We start from the raw sequence: 20,873 nt of genomic DNA, 5'->3' as shown, positions 1-20,873 counted from the left end.
TAACATTTTTAAATCATACCTGTTATTAACACTAAAAGATGAATGAATTTATTGCTCAAGTTAATGTACTATTCTCCTAAGAACACTGGAAATGAGGAATTTTAAAGAGTGGGTGTTAATTATCATTTATTATAATAATATAATAATAATATTAATAATAATAATAAGATTAATGAAACAACAGTTCACAGTGTATGTAACTGTGGCACATTAGCACATATTTTACTGCCAAAAGTCGGGATCCACCCTTTCTGGCACACACACACGCGCGCACGCACGCACACACACACACATGAATAGAAGCTTAACAAAAAGACGTGTTTCTTAAAAAAACTTCTTTAACTTTTATACATAGCGCGGTATATCACTAAATACAATAACATTGGTTTGTAAACGAGGATACACATAAATTACGAGACTCAGGGAACTAACATTATGATCGCATTACCTCTAACACTTTGATAATGTTATAGGAAAATTTTCAATGGACCTAATTCAAAAAACAACAAACTCGTATGAGAAATAAATACGTAGTTTGCAACGCAAACTACAACAAAATACTAATGATACTAAAAGTATGCTGTCCAGATCTTCTGTTTGATTGTTATTCACTTCGTAAACAGTAATGCAATGCATTACACATGCTATATTCGTTTCTCCTTTTTTTTTTTAAATATAAATATCAAAATGCTTCAGTAATGCAAATATAAAAAGATCACATATTAGCATGCTCAGTGACACGAGAATGTTAAATTAAGGTACGAAGACTTTGATTCCTTTTTATTAGCTATATAAAGCAAGTGATTTTACATGTGAGACATCTATCTGATGGCAAACTAAGGAACAAGGGTATTCAAAAAATGCGATTATATGATACAGATCTTCGTAACATTCTAATAAACCACTTTGACATTCCTGATTAAAAAAGAAAAACAGAATTTTGTTACAAGGAAAACTCGAAGTAGAAAATTTCATCGATAATTTCTCCCGTATGCAACACTTTCGAAATTGATTACATATTTAATAACTGAAACGAATCCATTTTTTTAGAATTTTATGTTAGTAAATAAAATAAAGAACAGCTAATTGTAGCAGTACCATCTATACTCTATAGAAAGGCGGATTACTATACATCAGTACTTATTTAATATATATATATATATTAAAAAAACGAGAGAAAATTGTATAATACGAATTCCAGAGCATGCTAAAGACGATATAGGACTATAAAAAAAATATTATAAAAATAATTTAAACTTAAAACATTTTACGTTTAATGGGTCACTCTTTAGTCAGTTAAGATTTTAAGTGTAAGTTAGTTTTTGTTATCAAGCACACACAGAGTGAAATTGTATTCTTAGGGCTAGGAAGTATGCTCAGATGAAGTTCTAGAGATGATGACTATCAATATTAGTAAATAAAGAAGTGAGTATTTATCCATGTGACTAACAATTTATATTGTACAAGCAGGCAGTATATAATATTAATTTTAAATTGTTGCATTCAAACATCTACGATTTTTAAACTTATAAAATTCATGCAGCGAAAATGTATAAAAGCTGATTGATACATCTAAAAGAGCGGTTTTGTATTTAGTCATGGAGGGTCTGATTATAAACAAAAAGAAAAAAGCTAATGAACTAAACATTTTGACAAGAACTTAATAATAACGAAAGATGGATAATACAGACGTAGCAGAGAATTAACCAATTACTAATTAGACGATATACAACACTGAACTATTACTATATGTAAATATCTATCTATAAAAATACAATGTACTTGTAGCAAATAATTTGTTGCAGTCTACTCTCGTTAGTATTTCCAATTATTCACTACACTAATTTTCAAACAAGAATGGAAAGAACAAATATCACACAATGATATGTCAATACATTAACTAATAACTGATACGAAAAGTGTCTGCACTTTCTTTTTTTAACATTTCTCATTTCATAATACTGTTGACTGGATGACAAAAAAGAACTACTGTAAAATGAATGTATGTATAGAAATCGTGCAAAGTAAGGAAGTAAACATTGTAACAAGAACATTGAAGGCACATAGTGAACTATGCAGGTAAAATTAGTCTTGCTTTGTGTAAAAAATAGATGTTTTTACGCGTTTTAATACCTACTTCTTGTCTGACATAAAAAAACATGGAACACAAAATACTTACTGTTACCGAGTAACAGTATTACTGTATTACCCATCCATAAATTATTAGCAATAGATGCAATACCTTCATCGTGGCAAGAAAATTTACCCATGACTATTACGCAATTTCACTCTGTATATTTCGTTTCCATATTATCAAATATCGATCAATATTTTCACGTACATACTATAGTTAATTCATATCACAATATCAAGGCACTTAAAAAAATCATATATTCCTTAAGCACCTTTACCCCCCTCCCTCTCCCCTTTTCCCTCGTTTAGTCCAGCAAAAATATAACACATAATTTTCAAAAATTTGTAGTGCTATTACTTCGATTAACCTTTTTACCAACAACCCGAGTCGATGTCCTTGTTGGCGTCGGTCTCAACTTGTAGCCACCGCCAGCATTCAGTGAATTATTAATGACGGCTACATTTGGGGCTATGGTTTTTAAACATTTCGCCGCTTCTTGGAGCTGTTTCGATAAAATTTCATTTTTCAGCTTCTCCGCGTTCAACTCATGTCGAAGTTGAGCTTTTGTTTTATTTCCAAATGGACATAGTACTCTGTGTTGAATAAGGCATCCTGCTGAAGGTCTCATTTCAGGATTCGGATGAATCATTAACTAAATTTAGAGAATAAGAATAAAAATAATATTAGTTGTAATTTTTTTTTAGATATGTTGATGTTGCAAAAATAAAACATGTAAATCTTTTTAACCCTGGGCCAGCGGAGTATGGCAATATTTCTTTATGTAAGAGAGCTGTAGCAGTATGCGTGAATTCAGCAGTAGGCAATTCTTTGTGTATACGTGTGGCTAGCATACACTGATATAAACGAACGCGTGAGCGGTCGTTGGTCTGAGCTACCCATGTGCCGTGTCCTTACGAGTAGTCAGTTCGGGCAATATATGCTCAGTTCTGTTGCTGCCATACACAAAATTCTCCGCTGCCCTAGGGTTAAATTAGTGATGGGAATAAGCTAGTCATTCAATTTCTAAAATAAAAAATTTTTGTCTATCAAAACTCATTTAATGCACGTAGTCGTCTGGTTGCCAAGAAAGACTTTTATTGCATGGAAGCGTCAAACGAATTCAATGCATTTCAACTGTCGCCGGGACCAACGAGTCTCCCTTGCGTCGCTCATGTTTTCGTTAGTCGCTGTGACCAAGCGCGTACAAGATAGTATGTATTCTGCTACCTAGTGGTCGCCGGCGACCTGGGCGTTGGCTACCTGCCTGCTGGCGACTGATCGACAGTGCGTAACTGCTCTTAGTGCGTTAGTGAGTGTTGCCGCAGAGTGTCGATTGTCGCATCTCGTGCGTCGGTGTCTCTATAGGATCAAGCCTTTCAAAACCACCAATACGATCAAGATTTCCAAGATTTGCAGAAACTTCTGGTGTTTAAAGTTTTGAATCAGATTCGAAGCGTCTGAAATCCCATCACTAGGTTCAACTATTATTCAACTATATTTCTACGTACCTTAAGCAATTCATTGAGGTCACGACTATAATGCGGTAATTCTTTTAAGTTTCCATTCCTAATATCGTGCCATTCTGGCCCATTTTTAGGCAACGGACCGCCACCACCCGCTTCATAAACAGTTAGTCCTAAAGCAAATATATCAGCTTTCGACAAATGACTAACATCATCCTGTAATATTTCGGTCGGTAAATATCTACAGTCTCCCTCTTCGACTTGAGGGTTATTAACAGATGTAACATGACCTAAATCTCCTATTTTATATGTAATTTCTTCTTCAACGGTCTCTTCTTCGTCAAATCCATCGTCTGCGGAATCGTAATTAACCGCTAGTAGCCTTTTCTCTTTCGAGATAAATATGTTTCCAGGTTTAATGTCCATGTGTACTAATTGCATGCTATGAATGTATCGTAAACCTTCGACAACATGTAATAAAAGTTGTCGCATCTCTGCTTCAGTGAAATGTTTGTTTTCTTTCTGTAAGTTGGCAACAGCATCCGCTAGACTACCACCGTTACAATACTCATTTTGAATAATCATATGATTATCCTCTGCCCATGCTGAATAATACCGTACAACATGCTGGTGTTTTCCGAGTACAGCATGGGCGTAAACTTCGTTTAAAGCATTTTTCTCATTAATACTCCCAGCAACAGGCTTAATACTTTTCTTGATGGCGTATGTGCAGCCATCTAGACGGTTAATACATTTGTAAACTGACCCGAACTCCCCAGTACCAATCAAACCAAGTTCGTGGAACTCCTGATGGTATCTAGGAATATTAGAATCTTGTAACGCTACGCGTTTCGTTGCTTGCTCTATCTCGTTATCTGAGTCGTCAGAATCGGCGAGATCAAACTTCGTGACTTCAATATCCGGAGAACTGGAAAAAATTATAAATTATTGAAGTAAAGAAAACCTGATATACAGTAGCGGACAAAAGTTTAAGACTGCTCTAAAGAAGACGATAACTTTTTTAATATTGTATTATACGATTTGAACTTTTTTTGGGAAGCTAGAGTAATTAGTTTACTAAAGGATGTAAAAAGCAATTTTTTCAAAAATTGCAATTGATCGGAATTGTTGAAAAAATACTAAAAGTTGAATTTTTAACGTTTTCATGTGGGCCTATATTGAAAATTTAAAAAATACGTTTTGTAGATCTGTGTCAATTAAACATATTCTGAAAATTTCGTCAAAATTGGTCTACGTTTGTAGCTCATTGCAACGTCGACCGATTTCGATGAAACTTTCACAGTGCATCTAATCGACAAAGATCCACAAAACGTATTTTTTAAATTTTCAATATAGGCCCGCATAAAAAAGTTAAAAATTCAACATTTAGTATTTTTTCAACAATTCCGATCAATTGCAATTTTTGAAAAAATTTCTTTTTACATCCTTTAGTAAACTAATTGCTCTAGCTTCCCAAATAAGTTCAAATCGTATAGTACAATATTAAAAAAGTTATCGTCTTCTTTAGAACAGTCTTAAACTTTTGTCCGGTACTATAAATGCATACACTGATGTAATTAACCCTTTCAATACCAACTCCGACTTTAGTCGGTACTAGTGAATACCAGTGCCGACTATATTGGAATCCGCATAATGAACTATAGATGGGTCCCCGATACAGAGAACGCTTACTTACGGATGCGTACTCGGTAAGGAAAGGGTTAAAAAAACCAACAATTAATTATATTTTTATATTCGTTACTAACCCATTAAGACTACGTTTAGATCTTGTCCGCTTTCTTGCTGTTAACAGCATTCCATTTGGTGTAAAAGGATTTACATTGGCTGCGGGTTTGTCAGTTTTGGTTTGGTAGCTACAAGGCCGTGGCTTGTCTAATGAAAATAATCTAGTACATTTGGAAGGAAATGGAGTATGCATGGCGCTTTTCTCCATTAATGTTTTAGGAGTAGCTGGAGAATCAAATAGACGCAAGGCTCTAACACGCTTATAAGGTGGACTACATGCCATCGACATCTTCTGTGAATTCGCATTTTCACGTGCGGGAATCCTAATTCTCGACGTACCTATAATTATAAAATTTGTCAATAATGTGGCACATTTCTAATTATTACATTAAATTGATGTAAAATTTGTACTACACATTCCAAAAAACGTTCATGCTTCAAATTGAATGAAATTTTGGAAATGGGTTCTTTTTCGATTAAAATGATAATTGCAAGATGGATTTTTGGTGACTTGAATAATGTTTTTTTAATGTCTCAGTGTCACTCCCTATGTTACCAACGCATTCGTAATCGTGGGAATGCTCTAGGCAGATTTGGAGGTGGATCTAAAATTGTAAAACACACTGATCAGAGAAGATACCCTTGTTGATCACATGCGTAACTTTTTATGGCGTTACGAGGTGAAAGTGGACCAGATCCATTTTTGCAGTTTACAGAAGATTGTGTGTATTCTGCAGATTAATAGAATCTCTCTAAGAACCTAATCCGAGTCTGCAACTTCTTCCTGGGGCAGAATATTTGTTTTGGTTCTGCAAATTTTGGTATTTGGATACCAAGAAAGAGAGATCGGAGTAAGTTTGTGATAGTTCAGTTGGCGGAAGGTGGTTTGGGGGCTCCATTTTTGCAGTTTACAGAAGATTGTGTGTATTCTGCAGATTAATAGAATCTCTCTAAGAACCTAATCCGAGTCTGCAACTTCTTCCTGGGGCAGAATATTTGTTTTGGTTCTGCAAGTTTTGGTATTTGGATGCCAAGAAAGAGAGATCGGAGTAAGTTTGTGATAGTTCAGTTGGCGGAAGGTGGTTTGGAGGCAAGGCTGCCAGCCCTCACCCAATACAATAGACAGCTTTCTATGCGGTCTGAAGAATATCTGAGCACAGTGATTATTTGTTTCATAGAATTTGTCCATTATAGCACACTGTGTCGGTAAGGTAGGTAAGGCTATTTCCAAAATATTTGCTTACACCACAAATATAGTAGCCCAGGTAAAATTATCTATAACATCTATAGAAATTAATAAAATAGAAACTGACAGTACAGAAAGTGTTAATTACTTTTGAAACTTATCTGGAAATTTAATTAGATTATTATACATACAGATGGGAATATAATAAAACCTTCAACGAACCATGTAATTGTCGAAGAATTAAATATTGATATGTGAGAAATGTAATTGATGAAGAATTAAGGATTGACGTGTTAAAAATGTAATTGATGAAGAATTAATTATTGATGTGTGAAAAATGTAATTGACGAAGGATTAATTATTGATATGTAAATGAATAAGGTAGGATAAAACAAACTACTAATATAATATAAGCATAAATAAAATAATACATATATGCAAGCTTTGAAAGATATGATTACTATTTCTGCGCCTACATACTTTGTTGAAATTGTAAATATCTAATTATTTAATAGAAAAGGAGAAGATTTGAAAATCTGAGATAAGATCAGTACACTGTCTAATCATGTTTACTGACTACTTCTCAAACAGTCCAAGCAGATATACACAACGCATGATGTAAAACAATTGTCAAATGATACTATCAATTTTGCCACACCATGCTTAACACACAATCACTATTTAAAAATAGATACATTTACTTATCAATTAACAATATAAAGTAAAAGATCCAAACTTAAAGTGGCCAAGGTAGAATGTATACTGTGATCGACCATTACCAAAACAAACAAATCACCATTGTATATTAACAACATCAAACATCATACGAAATATGATTCAAGGTAATAAAAAGTATAAAGAATTATAAAAAAGAATAGCATGCACCACAAAGTGTTTTGAAATGGCAGAAACTTTAGAACTAAGTTATAGGTTCTAGCAGAGAAGTATTTGTAAACAACGTAGAACCAATACGAAATAGTACTTCTACGAATAAATTTCAATTGAGATAACTAGCAGAAACAGACTGGGAAGTGTAAAAACTTTGAAAAATGCTACTAACCTGTCACGTTGCTGACTGGGGTCTTGTTGTTGTTGGTTAGCACAGACTGATTGTTGATACTTTCACTATCACTGCAGTCCATAGTATTGCTAAACGATAATTTCCTTGGATGAAGTGGTGAACATCCAAGATCTTCAGCGGAAGAATCTAAAATATCATCAACATCACAACCGGAGCTGTTCGTACGACAGCTGATATTCAGCTCTTCGTCCTGTATGTCGCACGCTTCGAAATGGAACTTCTGCGCGACTTCCATGTCTTCAAAATGTCACCATCAAGTTTTCTGGTAGTTCCGACTTTCTCGTGTGTAGTGCGTACGCTAAACTGAAATTAGTACTAATCAAGAATATTTTGTCAATCACGATTGCTTTGAAACACGTCCATTCAAATAATTTCTCGTACCACGCTACGTTCGTTATGGCGGGTGGCCCGGTGTTACTTGGGAAATTGTGATGACCAATCGCAGACCGTGTTTGAAGCAAGAGACTATGGAATTCGATATAACGTGCTCTCCTATTGGCTCCAATTACTCACAATGGTCGTACATAGTAGCGTCATCTGCACATGCTTCCCGAGGGTGAGGGCCATTCGCAGAGAAATTCTAAAAACTTTGTGTCACGGTTTACTTCTTTGAAAGTTTCGACCTGAGATCGAAGGACACTTTAAAATAAGCGATGATGATCTTCTGACGAAGAATCGATGCAAACAAATCCTGTCCACACAGGGATGACCTCATTCACCATTTAAAACATTTATATTCCTGTAATATGTAGAACCATGTGTTGTAATGTATAATTTTCACTTTCACTAATTGAAATAAAAGATACAGTCATTCAAAAACTTATTGTAAAATCACATGGACATGAAAGTTTACGAAATTAGTATTTAGATGTATCGGTCGAAGCCTTATTCGTACAATTAGTTTAAATTAATACAAAGATTTTATATGACGAATTCAGGTACCAAATATTATTATGTATTTACATATTTGGAAAGTAGTCAAACTCAGGAAATCTAAACAAGAGAATTGCGTATTCTGATTTCCTGTGTTTGTGAGAGAAGACACGGTAGTGATATATAAGTTCAAAAGAAGCGTCTATTCAGTATATAGAAAAAAAATAGCATGCAATACATATATGCTGTAACACACCCGAAAAGAGGCAAGAAAAAGTTTTCTTCTTTACGGTTGTCCAAATGAAAGTATCCGAGCGAGCATGCGAAGCAGGAAAAATCTTTTATAGGTCTTTTACCTTAACCGGACAAAGAGCCCTTTTCGTGAAAGAAGTTTTACGAAGGAGGCAGTGAAAGAATTTTTATCGAGCAGCTGCAACCTGTAGCGTTTGTACGCGTAAACGTGTAGATGTGTTAGTGTAGCAGCTCTTGATGGTGGGGATAACATAGTGGTTCGATGTGCGATATGATGGGAATTTTACTGCTTACGTCGTAGGGCCCTACGACGAGTTTCTTCTAAAACGAAGCTGCAGACGCCTCGTGGTGGGGATGCGAGGCTAGGTATTTACACGTAAAAAACAAATACAAGCAAAACAGAAGATAGTCGCTTCCTTGTCACGCGGTGATCAATTTTGTCAAATTTGAACAGTAAAAGGAAGAATGGCAGACGTAGAAATCGAGATCGCGGGTGACATGCAAATGCCCCAACAGAAACAAAAATCTGGCAGCGGGTAATAAAACGTACACTGATTTTATGAACTTTCAGATGTTTACTAACCTATAAGGAAATGAATCACCTCCTTGTCACTGCTTTAGCGATATGGCACATCAATCCACATTCGAAACTAAAATTTTTACGTATTCACCGTTTTTTATCTGTAAATCATGTACTTGAAGAAAAATACGGATTCCCTATAAATGAAATTCTCTGTATCAAATACACGATTGATTGTATATATTAGGATTAAAGTATTTAAACATATTGTTGACATTTTGTAAAGCGATGCATTTTAATGTCTATATAGGCTCGAATTCCTACAAATACCACAGCTACCGCTAAGCAATATCGGATATCCACAAGCTCATGAATGGATCGAACATCGGAAAGCCAATGTTAGACCATGGTCTTTATTTCTGAATACAAGCAACTTTAGGCCTCCACCGAGTTTACCAAGATTAAGCAAAAGAGTTGTGAGAAATATTGAATACTTCCAGAGTAATTATTTATTCGTGTTCATTGGATTAGTTATATATTGCTTGTAAGATATGGTTTTATTTTTCTATTTCATTATGGAATTATGTAATTGTGAGTATAATATTGTTTAAATGTTAGGATAACGTCACCGCTTTTGCTGCTCGCTGTTGCGGCATCTCTTGGAACATGTTACAAAGTTTCACAGCGCCATGCTAAACAAGAACTTATGGTATTGAATCATAAACTCACATTGGCTCAGGTATACAGTTTAGTTGGAATATGTTCATTGCCAATATTCTATCTGGTGGGAGCTGGTGCAGCACTTTTTTGGGTCCTCGGTAAATAAAACAAATATATTTAAGTAGAAATCCTTGTTGTGTGTGAATATACACAATACACTTTTAAAATATGTTTTAGGTGTATCCTGGTTTCTGATAACTTTACATGCCGCTTTTTATAATATTGACTCAGTCTTGTGTCCAGGAGAAGACGAGCTCAATTCCTTAGTTATGCAAGAAGTATGATTTATTATAAGTTATTATATTATAATTATTGTACAATATTGTACATAATAGGAGATGCACTAATTCCAACTGAATTAAAAAGGAATGATAATTTAACATTTATATGTTAAATGTATAGGACATGTAAAATATATTATTATGACATATTATATAAATTCATACATTATTCGTATAATTATAAACTATAATTTGTGTTACCATTCATGTATTTCATTATTTACATTATTAGAGTAGTATTTATCTACTTATACATGTTGAAGCTGGAAAAAACTTTATAATAAAACCAAAGAATAATTTTGTATTACCAATTTTTTATACCAAATAAAGTATTTGCGTTCATAAGTCATAATAAGTTTATAATTCATTGAAGAATTGTAATAATATTCTCATTATAAATAAATTTTACAACCGTACTAAATTGTGCTTTCACCATAGACATATATGTCTATGGCTTTCACACAAATATTTTTACTTGATTATAATTTAGTGTTTCTATAAATATTGTTTCTAATTTACTAAAAAACCTAAATCGTACTTTATTTCGATTTCATCCTACTCTATATTCTACAATAAATATTTCTATTATGGTTAAATAAAATTTCTATTTATGTATATATATATATTGCCCACGTGATCATTTAGCGTATACATGACGAATCCGACACATCATGCTTTATTTTCTCGTCTCTAAACCATATATTCGTACAGTTAGTGAATGTTATGAATGCAGAAATGCAATAAAACGATTCAATTAAAACACGTGTTGCAACTTGCAGTACCTACAAGAAGAAAGGTTAAATGTGTATGCACGATGGACTGCGATGGACCCACAATGCGAGGACAGATGTATTTAGAATAATTTCCTGCTCCGTATCTTAACAACATCCGGAAGCAAAGATTTTTCGATGGCCATCGAATGAGAATGCTGTAAGAATAACGTGCATTTGACGTTTAGTTGAAAAGTAAATTTCGTATGTATTTAATTTGCTTTTTTTATGTTTGCGCTATGCATATTAGACTGAGACTGTATTATTTTTTATTTCTTTTTTGTAGAAATTAACTGTATGTAGTGGTCATTATTGCTACTGTATATATTTAGTTCCTTTGCTCAATAATAATTTATCTGTAGTTTTTGGTTACATATATTTTCTAGCAATGTTCATATAATTTGCTATGAATATGTTTAGTTCAAAGTTTGTGAAAACAGGTTTGCAAGTTATATTTATTGTTCTTAATTGCACAAATCCTGCTTATTTGGTATGCATGTAGTATAAGTTGTTTGATTCGAATAAGTAGGATTATTTGACCACTGATCTATTCAATTAAAATGGAAGAGGACGATGAAGATGTTACTGTGCCCTGGATACCAAATAATTTGAACGTCGGATCTGTACAAACTTTGTATCAAAGTGTTCGCAGTGCGTTACACGATGTTGAAAGTCTAGGTAGTACAAACACTATGCATAGTGCAATATCAATGGAAGAAATTCGACAGTCCGACAATGACAATGAAATTGTAAGTTATTATATATCAGAACATTAAAGCTCTATATCAATGATTAGAAACAATTAATCTGACGTATTCATAGGTCTCAAATTCTAGAACAGGGTTTAGTTTATATTTCCAAGATGAAATTCGAACAATTGATTTTGTTCTTGTTTGGGACGAATACAATGCCGAAGCCCAAACACATCGCAGTGCGGAATATAGACGAGTAAGTTATATGTTTTAGTTAAATATATATACAACCATATGGTACTCAACATTGATTTCTAGGTGTTTGAAAAGAGCTTGGAAAAAGAAGGTTTGGAAATGGAATATGAGAATGCAGAACCAAATGGTCTCCATTTCATAAAGATACATGCACCGAGAGAAGTGCTAAGACGGTATGCTGAAATATTAAAACTTAGATTGCCAATGAAGGAATTACACAGTTTAAAAATTCCTGAAAACCGTAGCAACACGTTGATCAACGAAGTCAATTCTCTATTTAAACGAATTATAAGCAGATATTATGTCGATCAAACGATCTTCCCAAAAATGAAACACAACTTTACTGCAGTTTACAGTCGTGATAAAGAATATTTATTCGACATAGATATGCCTGAATTTTTTACTGCCGCAACACGTGCTAGAATAGTGCAATTTATTTTGGATAGAACCAGATTTACGGAGACCATGAACGATGATTTTGCGTTTGGAATAGAAAGGCTGATTTCAGACAAAGCATACGTGGCCGCTTATCCACTACACGACGTAAGCTGAATCTTTTTGTTTTTGCAGAGAAAATATCGCTCAAGTTCATGGTTTAAATCAGCGGTTTCTAACCTGGGAGCAAACAATAATTTTTGTACCATAATAAAGAAATAAGAGATAGGGAGGCGCGGACAAAAATCTTTTTTCGGGGAGGCGTGGTAGCATAAAGGTTGGAGACCTTGGTTTAAATGGCCATGGCCATTAACGGTTTTAGTACGATCGCTCTTTCTGTTTAACCGTTTTCGCAGTTTTCAAACTACCAATTGAAGCGTGGTACTAATAAAACAGTTAAGGAATGGTCTTTGGTATGGTTATTCCTTTTTATGGTTATTACAACGGATTAACTTACCTTATTTAAATGTAAAGGTGATATTGTTTCATACATATCCATTGTATACCTTTGTCCGCACCATCTAAACATTCAAAGCATTGTGAGATTTTCGTTCGAATGCTTAACTTTGAACTGGACACATAACGGCATATATATGTAGGATTTCCTTATCTTGCCCTAATCGGCTTGCGTGCGTGTATTCAGATAGATAGGGTGTTCAGTTATCAGACGGGCCATTCAGGTATTAGTGTTTAATACTACCACCTGGACTCTCGTTGTATCCTTACCTTTCGGATCTTATTGTTCTTCTTATTGGGCCATCGACGCTCATAAAACTATAGTTGACCATTTATTCTTTGACTTAATTGTCCTATTTGGTCCTGTCCGACCAAAAAAATGGCCCTGTATTTGCCTTTACCTTTGTCACCCTTGTCCTTTTTACCTGCGCGGATTAGGGTCCGTGCGAGGTACCACACAGTACTTGTCTCAGATAACGGTTTAGTTTTTATTGAGCTTGTTTAAATTTTTCTACAGTACAATACTAATGTTTTTAGGGAGACCTGCAATCACCAGAGTCTATGAGATATCTCTTATACACCGAATGGGCCTGTTTGAAAAAATGCCTTCATTATCAACCTCTAGATTACATCAAAGAATATTTTGGAGTAAAAATTGGACTTTACTTTGCTTGGCTTGGGTTTTACACACATATGCTGATACCAGCCAGTATCGTCGGCCTTCTCTGTTTCATGTATAGTTGTTTAACTCTGTTTTACAATGAACCAAGTGAAGATGTTTGCAACGGTAATGGTACTATTTCAATGTGTCCCCTGTGTGACCGCATTTGCGGATATTGGGACTTAAAGGAGACTTGTCTGCATTCAAGAATCACATATTTGTTTGACAATCCGTCTACCGTATTTTTTTCAATATTCATGTCGTTATGGGGTATGTATTAATTTAGAGTATCAATGACATTAATGTTAACGTATCGATATCTTCAATTACTTAATTATTTATTTTATTATTTTTTATTAGCTACGTTATTCTTGGAATCGTGGAAAAGATACTCGGCTGAAATAACTCATCGATGGGACCTGACTGGTTTAGATGCTCAAGAGGAACATCCTCGACCACAGTACTTAGCGCGTTTAGCTCATATCAAAAAGAGGTCCCTTAACATTATTACAAATACTGAAGAACCGCAGGTACCGTTTTGGAAAATGAGACTACCAGCAACGATCCTTAGTTTTTCCGTCGTTTTATTATTGGTACGCTTGCTCTACATAATACTAAAGAATTAAATAGTTGTTATATTGTACGATAATCCAAAATAAAAAAGTTTATTTCACAATATAGATAGCAATAGCCATGGCCGCTGTGTTGGGAGTTGTTCTGTATAGAATGTCTGTGTTAACTGCGTTAAGTGTTTATGGTCATCCTGTGGTAACTAGTTATGCAATACTCTTTACAACAGCTACTGCAGCTAGTATCAATTTGTGTTGCATTATTGTCTTCAATTGGATCTACGTCTGGTTGGCTGAATATTTAACAGAGGTATTTCAGATAACGATTGATTTACAATGTACATGTTTATTTTTCATTTACTCTTGTAATACGTTTTTCAATGTTACAGATCGAATTGCTTCGAACACAAACTGAATTCGATGATAGTTTAACGTTAAAAATATATCTACTTGAGTTTGTAAATTATTACGCCTCCATATTTTATATAGCATTTTTCAAAGGAAAGTTTGTCGGATATCCAGGAAATTACAATCGTTTTTTCGATTATCGACAAGAAGAATGTGGGCCTGGTGGCTGCCTTATGGAATTATGTATACAATTAAGCATCATTATGATTGGCAAACAGGCAATGAATACAATATTAGAAATGTTATTTCCATTGTTTTACAAATGGTTAAATACTGTGAAAGTACATGTTGGAATGACTATGACGAGTGGAGAAAGAAAAACTAATACCAGAAAATATCTCCAGTGGATCAAAGACTATAAACTAGTAGAATGGGGTCCAAGAAGTTTATTTCCGGAATATTTAGAAATGGGTAACTACACGAGATTTATGTCAGTTTTTTATCCTCCGTAGAAGTATTACTGATTTTTTATAACTTTTGTTCACGCTAGTATTACAATATGGCTTTGTTACCATTTTCGTTGCTGCATTTCCGTTAGCGCCATTTTTTGCATTACTGAATAACGTTTTTGAGATGCGACTCGATGCAAAAAAACTATTAATAATGTATCGAAGACCAGTTGGACAACGTGTCATAGATATAGGTATATGGTATCGTATTCTTGATTCCATATCCAAACTCTCAGTTATAACTAATGTGAGTTGAAATACTTATGAGTAATATATTTTGCATACTACAGTGTGTACATATGTGTATATAATCATGTTTTTTTAGGCATTCATCATTGCTTTTACATCGAATTTTATACCAAGATTAGTGTACCGAATCATTGTTTCCGACAATTATTCGCTAGAAGGTTTTCTGGACCATTCTCTGTCGAAGTTCAACACAAGTGATTTAAAAAATGGAACCCAGCCATTTGTTCTATCCGCCCATGAACAAGTTGACATATGCAGATATCCAGACTACAGAGAACCACCAAATTCTCCAAATAAATATCAATTTACAATTATGTTCTGGCATGTATTAGCTGCTAGATTAGCGTTCATTGTTGTTTTCGAGGTATATAGATTTTCTTACATATTTATCTATTTAATACTCATTACTTATTTTTGAATATGAAATCGTAACTTGTCACCCGTAACTCAGCTTTTGAAAGCGAATATTAGATGATTTATTACATAGAATTAATTAAATTCATGATTTCAGAACGTCGTCGCTCTCGTAATGATACTTATACGATGGTGCATTCCTGATATGAATCCAAAATTACGCGATAGAATTCGACGCGAAGCATATATAACTAATGAGACAATTATTCGTCAAGAAGCACAACGCGCGTGCGGAAGATCCACTGAAGTAACCGCGAACGGCAATCACTTGAACCGAGTTATGAGAAATAGTTTGTCAAATTCCGAATTTGATTTGGAAATTCATGGAAGTCCTATACCTTCTGCGAATACAAATTCAAGAGTTGGTCCAGCTGCATTATGATAATGACAGGAAGTATTGCCGATAATTATATGGATAGTAAAGACAAAATTAGAGAAAGAAATAATGCCTAATAAGAAACTAATTCTCTAACAATTATGTCTTTTTACTAAATGATTAATTGTATCAACGATTTTAAAATGGAGGAAGAATTCTCGTAAGGGAAGCTTTAAAATGATATTATATTTAAATATTAAATTATATAATAATATATTATTTCTTCCTATGAGCACTACGAGCAAGAAATAAGTTATATAACTGTTGAAGGAATGTTATAAAGAAAGTATATTACGTCCAATTTAATATGTATTTTACTGGAATGAATATCTATACATATATATCAAAATATATATAATACCAACTGCTGTCATGATCTGCACAAGTTTTGTTAAATTGTGTAAACAACAGCATTATAGTATATTATTGTTCAATACATGATCTGTTATACTCTGGAATTTAAGTTTGTAAATAGATTTATAAGTCTTCCTCTTATTAAAGTTCCTGTACATGGCCAGATTAATAAGGACTAACATCGATGAGTAAATTTGTATTATATTCAGATTTGATGCACTGTTCAACATTCACTAAAACATGATATTCTTTTTGTTTTGAATGAGGCATATTTTTATCGATACGATAACATGATCTACCTCTACCAAAGATATGATAATTATGGCAAAGATACGATAATTATGGCAATCTTCATACTGTGATGACTCTGAAGATATGCGATTCTTTCATGTATTTACATAACTGTCTTTCCATTACAAGAGACATTATTTAAATATATACATATATTTATAATTGCCATATCTGATATTGATAACACTATTTTTATGTAATGTAAAATACACAAATTAATTCTATATACATATAGAATATGTTTTATAATGTAACTTCTCTAAATACAAAATAAAATCCTGATTTACATTATGATGTGTTTACATACATTTAAATTGTCCATAATAAAAAGTTATTTGAACTAATTCGCATCTTAATAAAGATATTGTAATGGTTCTTTAAGGAAGATATTATTTTCAGTTTACACTCTAGATATTTACTTTCTATTTAGCAATGGTTTGAGTACATTATTTATTGACAGTTATTGATGGCAGTGGATTGTCAATGGCAGCTTTTATGGTAATGCAGCATTGCAGGGGGCGATGTTTCACTTTCACTATCGGTAAATGTCGGTAATAGCAATAGCAATAGCAATGCCACACCGCTGAGCTTCAATCATTCTGAATATTTAATTTGAAAAATTTATCCCTTTTTATTATTGTCAAATATTAAAGAGAACTTGACAAAATTCAGCATAACATTTTAATGTAAGTTCTCATTAAATTGTATACGATTAATTTTAGTAAAAATGGGAACTGTCTACGCAAAGGTAAGTGCATATTATTAGAAGGGCTATAACCTAAAATCGAGCACATTAATTTACAGCATGAGTAATTTCTAATAATAATTCGTTTCTATGTAATCTTTTACTTAGAACTTGTATTAGCTTTCCTTATTTTCATCTATTTCACAGTATGTCCTTCCACGTTTTTTATATTTTTCATTCATGGTTTACATCTTATTATTTACAAATTAACGTTACCTTCTCGTTTCCAGGAAACAACAATGCCGAAAAAACTAAATCAAGATTTAAATCATGCTGTTCCCAGTGAAAAACACAACTCCAAGGACAAAGAAGATTCTGTAAGTAATATTATATGTTTATGTTGAAAACAGCATTTACATCTTGTAAAAAGTAACGTACATTCTTATCACGTTAATAATTTGTCATTTACCAATGTTTGCTTGCAGTTTGCAAATGTTAATAAGAGGAAAAACATATTTGAAAAAGACAAAGCAGGAGAGAAGACTATTAACTTACAAACTATTAAGGTATGTTTGACTTTACATCCTAATATGAAACCTCATCTTGTTCGAATTGTCAACAAATGTATTAACTTGAAGCCTTTTTATGATATAGACAAGAGTTGACAGAGTACACATAGATGGACTTAAGCGAACGAAAGACGATATAATAAAGAACCAAGTAATAGACCTCTTTAAAGCTAAAGATTTTCAAGAGGTTATTATACGTGTCCATAAAGTCAAGGGAAAGCTAGAATCATTAGGATGTTTTAGGAGCGTCGGAGTTTACATTGATACGAGTGAAGGTCCTCATGCCACCCCAGAAGGCGTTGAAGTGGGTCTATATAATTACACACTAATTCAACAACAAATAAGTAATTTCTCAGATTTAATTCTTTTCAGTTCATTGACAAAATGTGATCTTAAAGACTAGATATTTCTGTGAGAAATTTCAAGTCCCGTGGTCTTTCAGGTCACCTTTACGGTACGTGAAATGAGACGATTAATAGGTGGAATTAACACTATGGTTGGAAACAATGAATGTTCTGCAACTATTGGAGCAAAAGCACCCAATTTATTTGGCAGAGGAGAACGACTTCAAATGGAATATTCTCACGGTACAAAAAGTTCTACAAATATAAATGTGTCAGCTGTTAAACCGCTTTTGAATAGTTGGCTTCATACAGTGTAAGTAAGGATATTTCTCTTTCAATGATTCACATTTTCATTATAATCATTTCATTTCGTTTTTAGGCTAACTGCTAGCGTATTCAACACTACTAATGATTTTCCATGGTCTGGCTTTAACCAGTCCGAGAAAGGCCTTTTATTAGATATTGGTTTAAACCCGGATGGAGCAGGGATACTGAAACACAATTTACAGTACGAAGCCATATGCAGACAAATTGTTTGTTCAAAGAAAGCGTCGTTTTCCGTTCGTAAAGAAAGTGGGCCTAGTTTGAAATCTGCGTTACGACACATTTGTTCTATCGATAAACGGGATTCTACAATATTTCCTACTATGGGAAGTCTCATACAATTTTCGACAGAGGTAGCTGGACTTGGAGGGAACATTGGTTTTGTAAAAAATGAACTTATTATGCAAGCTAACTGGACGCCGCATGAATATTGTGCAAGTGTTATTTAATTGAATTATTAGAGAATGCACATACATATATTACTTATTTTTCTCCGATTTATTATAAATATTATTATGAACTTTTAAATAGACTTTCCAATTGGGTCTTCAATCTGGATTACTTCGTGCGATTAACGATGACAAGAACATAAGCATAGCCGATCGTTTCTTTTTGGGTGGGCCAATGAATCTTAGAGGATTCGAGATGAGGGGTTGTGGACCTCGCGAGGAAAACGATTCATTAGGCGGCGATGCGTATTGGGCAGCGGCGCTTCATTTGTATACACCACTGCCATTCAGACCCGGTCGTAACGGTATTGGAGATTTGTTCAGGTTACATGGTTTTGTCAACGGTGGAAATGTCGCAACATTGGGTATGGATTTTTATAAAATTATAATGCAATACCTTTATATCCATAATTTTAGTATGTGATATATTTTGATCTCCATTAATGTGTACAGAGGGAGTCTTTAATATAATAAAAAGTATAGTATTCTTGAATGTCGCTCACAAAAAGAGACTCGGGATGGCACAGTGACAAGAGTAGCACACACTTATTTTGCAGTACTAGTTTTTCGCGACACGATACTGCAGACCTTCCGAGTCTCATTTCGTGAGATGTGGACGGTATTGCCCATGCCTCACAAGAAGTTTCGAGGGATTGGACCTTCTCCTATCCCCGACGTTGACACTACCGTAGTCCCAATGGCTTTTACAATAGACTCTACATGGTAGTGTCCGCTTCAACCAATACTTGAAGGCGCGATTCACCCTTTACCCATAGCGTCCTTTCATTCTGACCAATCGGCTCGAATTCGTTCCACGGGTCTCCTTGTGAGGCACACAGAGTACTTATATTTTAATTGAAAACTGTTTTTATCTAATATTCATACAAAATCGTGTTAAATTGGAAGAACGTTTATTAGCGCAAACAAATTATTTTAGATTCGTGAGAATAACATATACATTTTATTTTCAGCTAATAATTTGAGTAAGAATATGAATCTTATGGATTTGAATATGGATATCTTTTCGAAGAATGTGCGTGCTACAGTCGGTGGCGGCATTGTAATGAAACTTGGAAACGTTGCAAGGATCGAATTGAATATAATTTCGCCCCTGAGATATATGAAATACGACGTATTGCGATCGGTACAATTTGGTATTGGATTGCAATACTTATAAGCTTTTATTTGGGAGTAGTAAATTGTATATCTTGTATTATTTTTTATGTCAGTAATGAAACTGTACAATAAATTATAATTATAATTATAATGTTATTATTGTTACAAAGATATATTTTAATTATTCCAATGTGATTAGCATTTTATGTTCAAACAAAGTTTCCAATAAAAGCTAGTACAAATTGTATGAGCATCCGTTTCTCTGACCACATTGCAAGTCTAACAATAAGAAAAACTATAAATGGGATTAGTATGTAACTGTTTTGTTTACATCAGCATGCAACACCCATAATTTCTAGGAAATAACAAAAGATTTCATCAGTTGATGAATCAGTTTCAACATGTTGACCAATTAGGAAATACCTTTTCCCGTCCACTCGATTATTTAAATTTGTCCATCAATTTTCTATATGTATACATTTTCAGAAAAATGAGATCACACATTGATGTGTTGTTTTCACGAAATATAATTTACACGACTATATATATATATATTACTATCGTTTCACACTTTATCGTAAATCGTAAATACGACGATAGCATAAATGCGAAATATTGGCGACAACAGCGCCCCAAGCCGCGTGAATCACGCGTATTCTGTGCATCAACCAGTTGAAAATGGCCGCTTGAAACTTGTTCTTGAAATGTGTGCTACAATATTTTGTCATATTACAATGGAATCCTTTGAAAT

At 33.8% G+C, this 20,873-nt stretch overlaps 4 protein-coding genes and 1 long non-coding RNA gene across 20 annotated transcripts; 3 read left to right on the top strand and 2 right to left on the bottom strand.

Annotated features, from left to right (window-relative positions):
- Positions 1-2,452: 2,452 nt before the first annotated feature.
- LOC143207835 (wee1-like protein kinase 1-A) lies at positions 2,453-9,475 on the bottom strand. Of its 5 annotated transcripts, none has more exons than XM_076421676.1 (6): positions 8,840-9,040; positions 7,992-8,349; positions 7,590-7,925; positions 5,364-5,682; positions 3,643-4,525; positions 2,453-2,786 (listed from the first exon to the last, which is right to left on the bottom strand). In XM_076421676.1, the coding sequence occupies exons 3-6, from the start codon at positions 7,843-7,845 to the stop codon at positions 2,469-2,471; spliced, it is 1,776 nt and encodes a 591-aa protein (XP_076277791.1). In that variant the 5' UTR covers positions 7,846-7,925; positions 7,992-8,349; positions 8,840-9,040; the 3' UTR covers positions 2,453-2,468. The 5 variants fall into 5 exon arrangements, with proteins under 5 accessions (XP_076277791.1, XP_076277792.1, XP_076277793.1 ...); XM_076421677.1 differs by having other exon boundaries at positions 7,590-7,913; XM_076421678.1 differs by having other exon boundaries at positions 7,590-7,908.
- LOC143207845 (prenylated Rab acceptor protein 1-like) lies at positions 8,920-10,553 on the top strand. Its single transcript, XM_076421694.1, has 5 exons — positions 8,920-9,101; positions 9,190-9,271; positions 9,566-9,799; positions 9,874-10,073; positions 10,153-10,553. Exons 2-5 carry the CDS (start codon positions 9,201-9,203, stop codon positions 10,257-10,259), a joined length of 612 nt encoding a protein of 203 aa, XP_076277809.1. The 5' UTR covers positions 8,920-9,101; positions 9,190-9,200; the 3' UTR covers positions 10,260-10,553.
- Positions 10,554-10,877: 324 nt separating this feature from the next.
- On the top strand, positions 10,878-16,930 carry LOC143207831 (anoctamin-1-like). Of its 9 annotated transcripts, none has more exons than XM_076421655.1 (11): positions 10,878-10,966; positions 11,036-11,775; positions 11,849-11,974; positions 12,037-12,516; positions 13,402-13,795; positions 13,886-14,118; positions 14,207-14,404; positions 14,484-14,913; positions 14,993-15,198; positions 15,277-15,564; positions 15,712-16,930. In XM_076421655.1, exons 2-11 carry the CDS (start codon positions 11,587-11,589, stop codon positions 15,994-15,996), a joined length of 2,829 nt encoding a protein of 942 aa, XP_076277770.1. In that variant the 5' UTR covers positions 10,878-10,966; positions 11,036-11,586; the 3' UTR covers positions 15,997-16,930. The 9 variants fall into 9 exon arrangements, with proteins under 9 accessions (XP_076277770.1, XP_076277778.1, XP_076277774.1 ...); XM_076421663.1 differs by having other exon boundaries at positions 10,919-11,186; positions 11,594-11,775; positions 11,863-11,974; XM_076421659.1 differs by having other exon boundaries at positions 10,919-11,186; positions 11,594-11,775.
- A 119-nt stretch (positions 16,931-17,049) lies between these two features.
- LOC143207838 (sorting and assembly machinery component 50 homolog B) lies at positions 17,050-20,352 on the top strand. Of its 4 annotated transcripts, none has more exons than XM_076421681.1 (8): positions 17,050-17,133; positions 17,611-17,697; positions 17,806-17,886; positions 17,975-18,193; positions 18,332-18,546; positions 18,613-18,991; positions 19,089-19,371; positions 19,978-20,352. In XM_076421681.1, the coding sequence occupies exons 1-8, from the start codon at positions 17,119-17,121 to the stop codon at positions 20,181-20,183; spliced, it is 1,485 nt and encodes a 494-aa protein (XP_076277796.1). In that variant the 5' UTR covers positions 17,050-17,118; the 3' UTR covers positions 20,184-20,352. The 4 variants fall into 4 exon arrangements, with proteins under 4 accessions (XP_076277796.1, XP_076277797.1, XP_076277795.1 ...); XM_076421682.1 differs by lacking the exon at positions 17,050-17,133 and adding an exon at positions 17,164-17,321; XM_076421680.1 differs by lacking the exon at positions 17,050-17,133 and adding an exon at positions 17,164-17,383.
- LOC143207850 (uncharacterized) lies at positions 19,405-20,810 on the bottom strand. The gene is made up of 2 exons (XR_013008776.1): positions 20,546-20,810; positions 19,405-20,477 (listed from the first exon to the last, which is right to left on the bottom strand). It is a non-coding gene; the product is annotated as an uncharacterized LOC143207850 (long non-coding RNA).
- Between the last annotated feature and the right edge of the window lie 63 nt (positions 20,811-20,873).

The sequence above is a fragment of the Lasioglossum baleicum genome, chromosome 4, assembly GCF_051020765.1.
Source record: "Lasioglossum baleicum chromosome 4, iyLasBale1, whole genome shotgun sequence".
NCBI classification, from domain to species: Eukaryota; Metazoa; Arthropoda; class Insecta; order Hymenoptera; family Halictidae; genus Lasioglossum; species Lasioglossum baleicum.
This window is presented reverse-complemented; position numbering and strand designations above follow the sequence as displayed.

Excerpts from the sequence above, each read along its gene's own strand:
- LOC143207835 (XM_076421675.1), bottom strand. The coding sequence starts at position 7,845 with ATGGAAGTCGCGCAGAAGTTCCATTTCGAAGCGTGCGACATACAGGAC. Across the intron at positions 5,683-7,589 it reads CCCAGTCAGCAACGTGACAG|GTACGTCGAGAATTAGGATT; the intron begins GTTAGTAGCATT and ends TTATAATTATAG. Across the intron at positions 4,526-5,363 it reads TCTAAACGTAGTCTTAATGG|TTCTCCGGATATTGAAGTCA; the intron begins GTTAGTAACGAA and ends AATTTTTTCCAG.
- LOC143207845 (XM_076421694.1), top strand. The coding sequence starts at position 9,201 with ATGGCAGACGTAGAAATCGAGATCGCGGGTGACATGCAAATGCCCCAA. Across the intron at positions 9,800-9,873 it reads GGATTAGTTATATATTGCTT|GATAACGTCACCGCTTTTGC; the intron begins GTAAGATATGGT and ends TTTAAATGTTAG. Across the intron at positions 10,074-10,152 it reads AGCACTTTTTTGGGTCCTCG|GTGTATCCTGGTTTCTGATA; the intron begins GTAAATAAAACA and ends AATATGTTTTAG.
- LOC143207831 (XM_076421655.1), top strand. The coding sequence starts at position 11,587 with ATGGAAGAGGACGATGAAGATGTTACTGTGCCCTGGATACCAAATAAT. Across the intron at positions 13,796-13,885 it reads AATATTCATGTCGTTATGGG|CTACGTTATTCTTGGAATCG; the intron begins GTATGTATTAAT and ends ATTTTTTATTAG. Across the intron at positions 15,199-15,276 it reads AACTCTCAGTTATAACTAAT|GCATTCATCATTGCTTTTAC; the intron begins GTGAGTTGAAAT and ends ATGTTTTTTTAG.
- LOC143207838 (XM_076421680.1), top strand. The coding sequence starts at position 17,363 with ATGGGAACTGTCTACGCAAAG. Across the intron at positions 17,384-17,610 it reads TGGGAACTGTCTACGCAAAG|GAAACAACAATGCCGAAAAA; the intron begins GTAAGTGCATAT and ends TCTCGTTTCCAG. Across the intron at positions 19,372-19,977 it reads TGGAAATGTCGCAACATTGG|CTAATAATTTGAGTAAGAAT; the intron begins GTATGGATTTTT and ends TTTTATTTTCAG.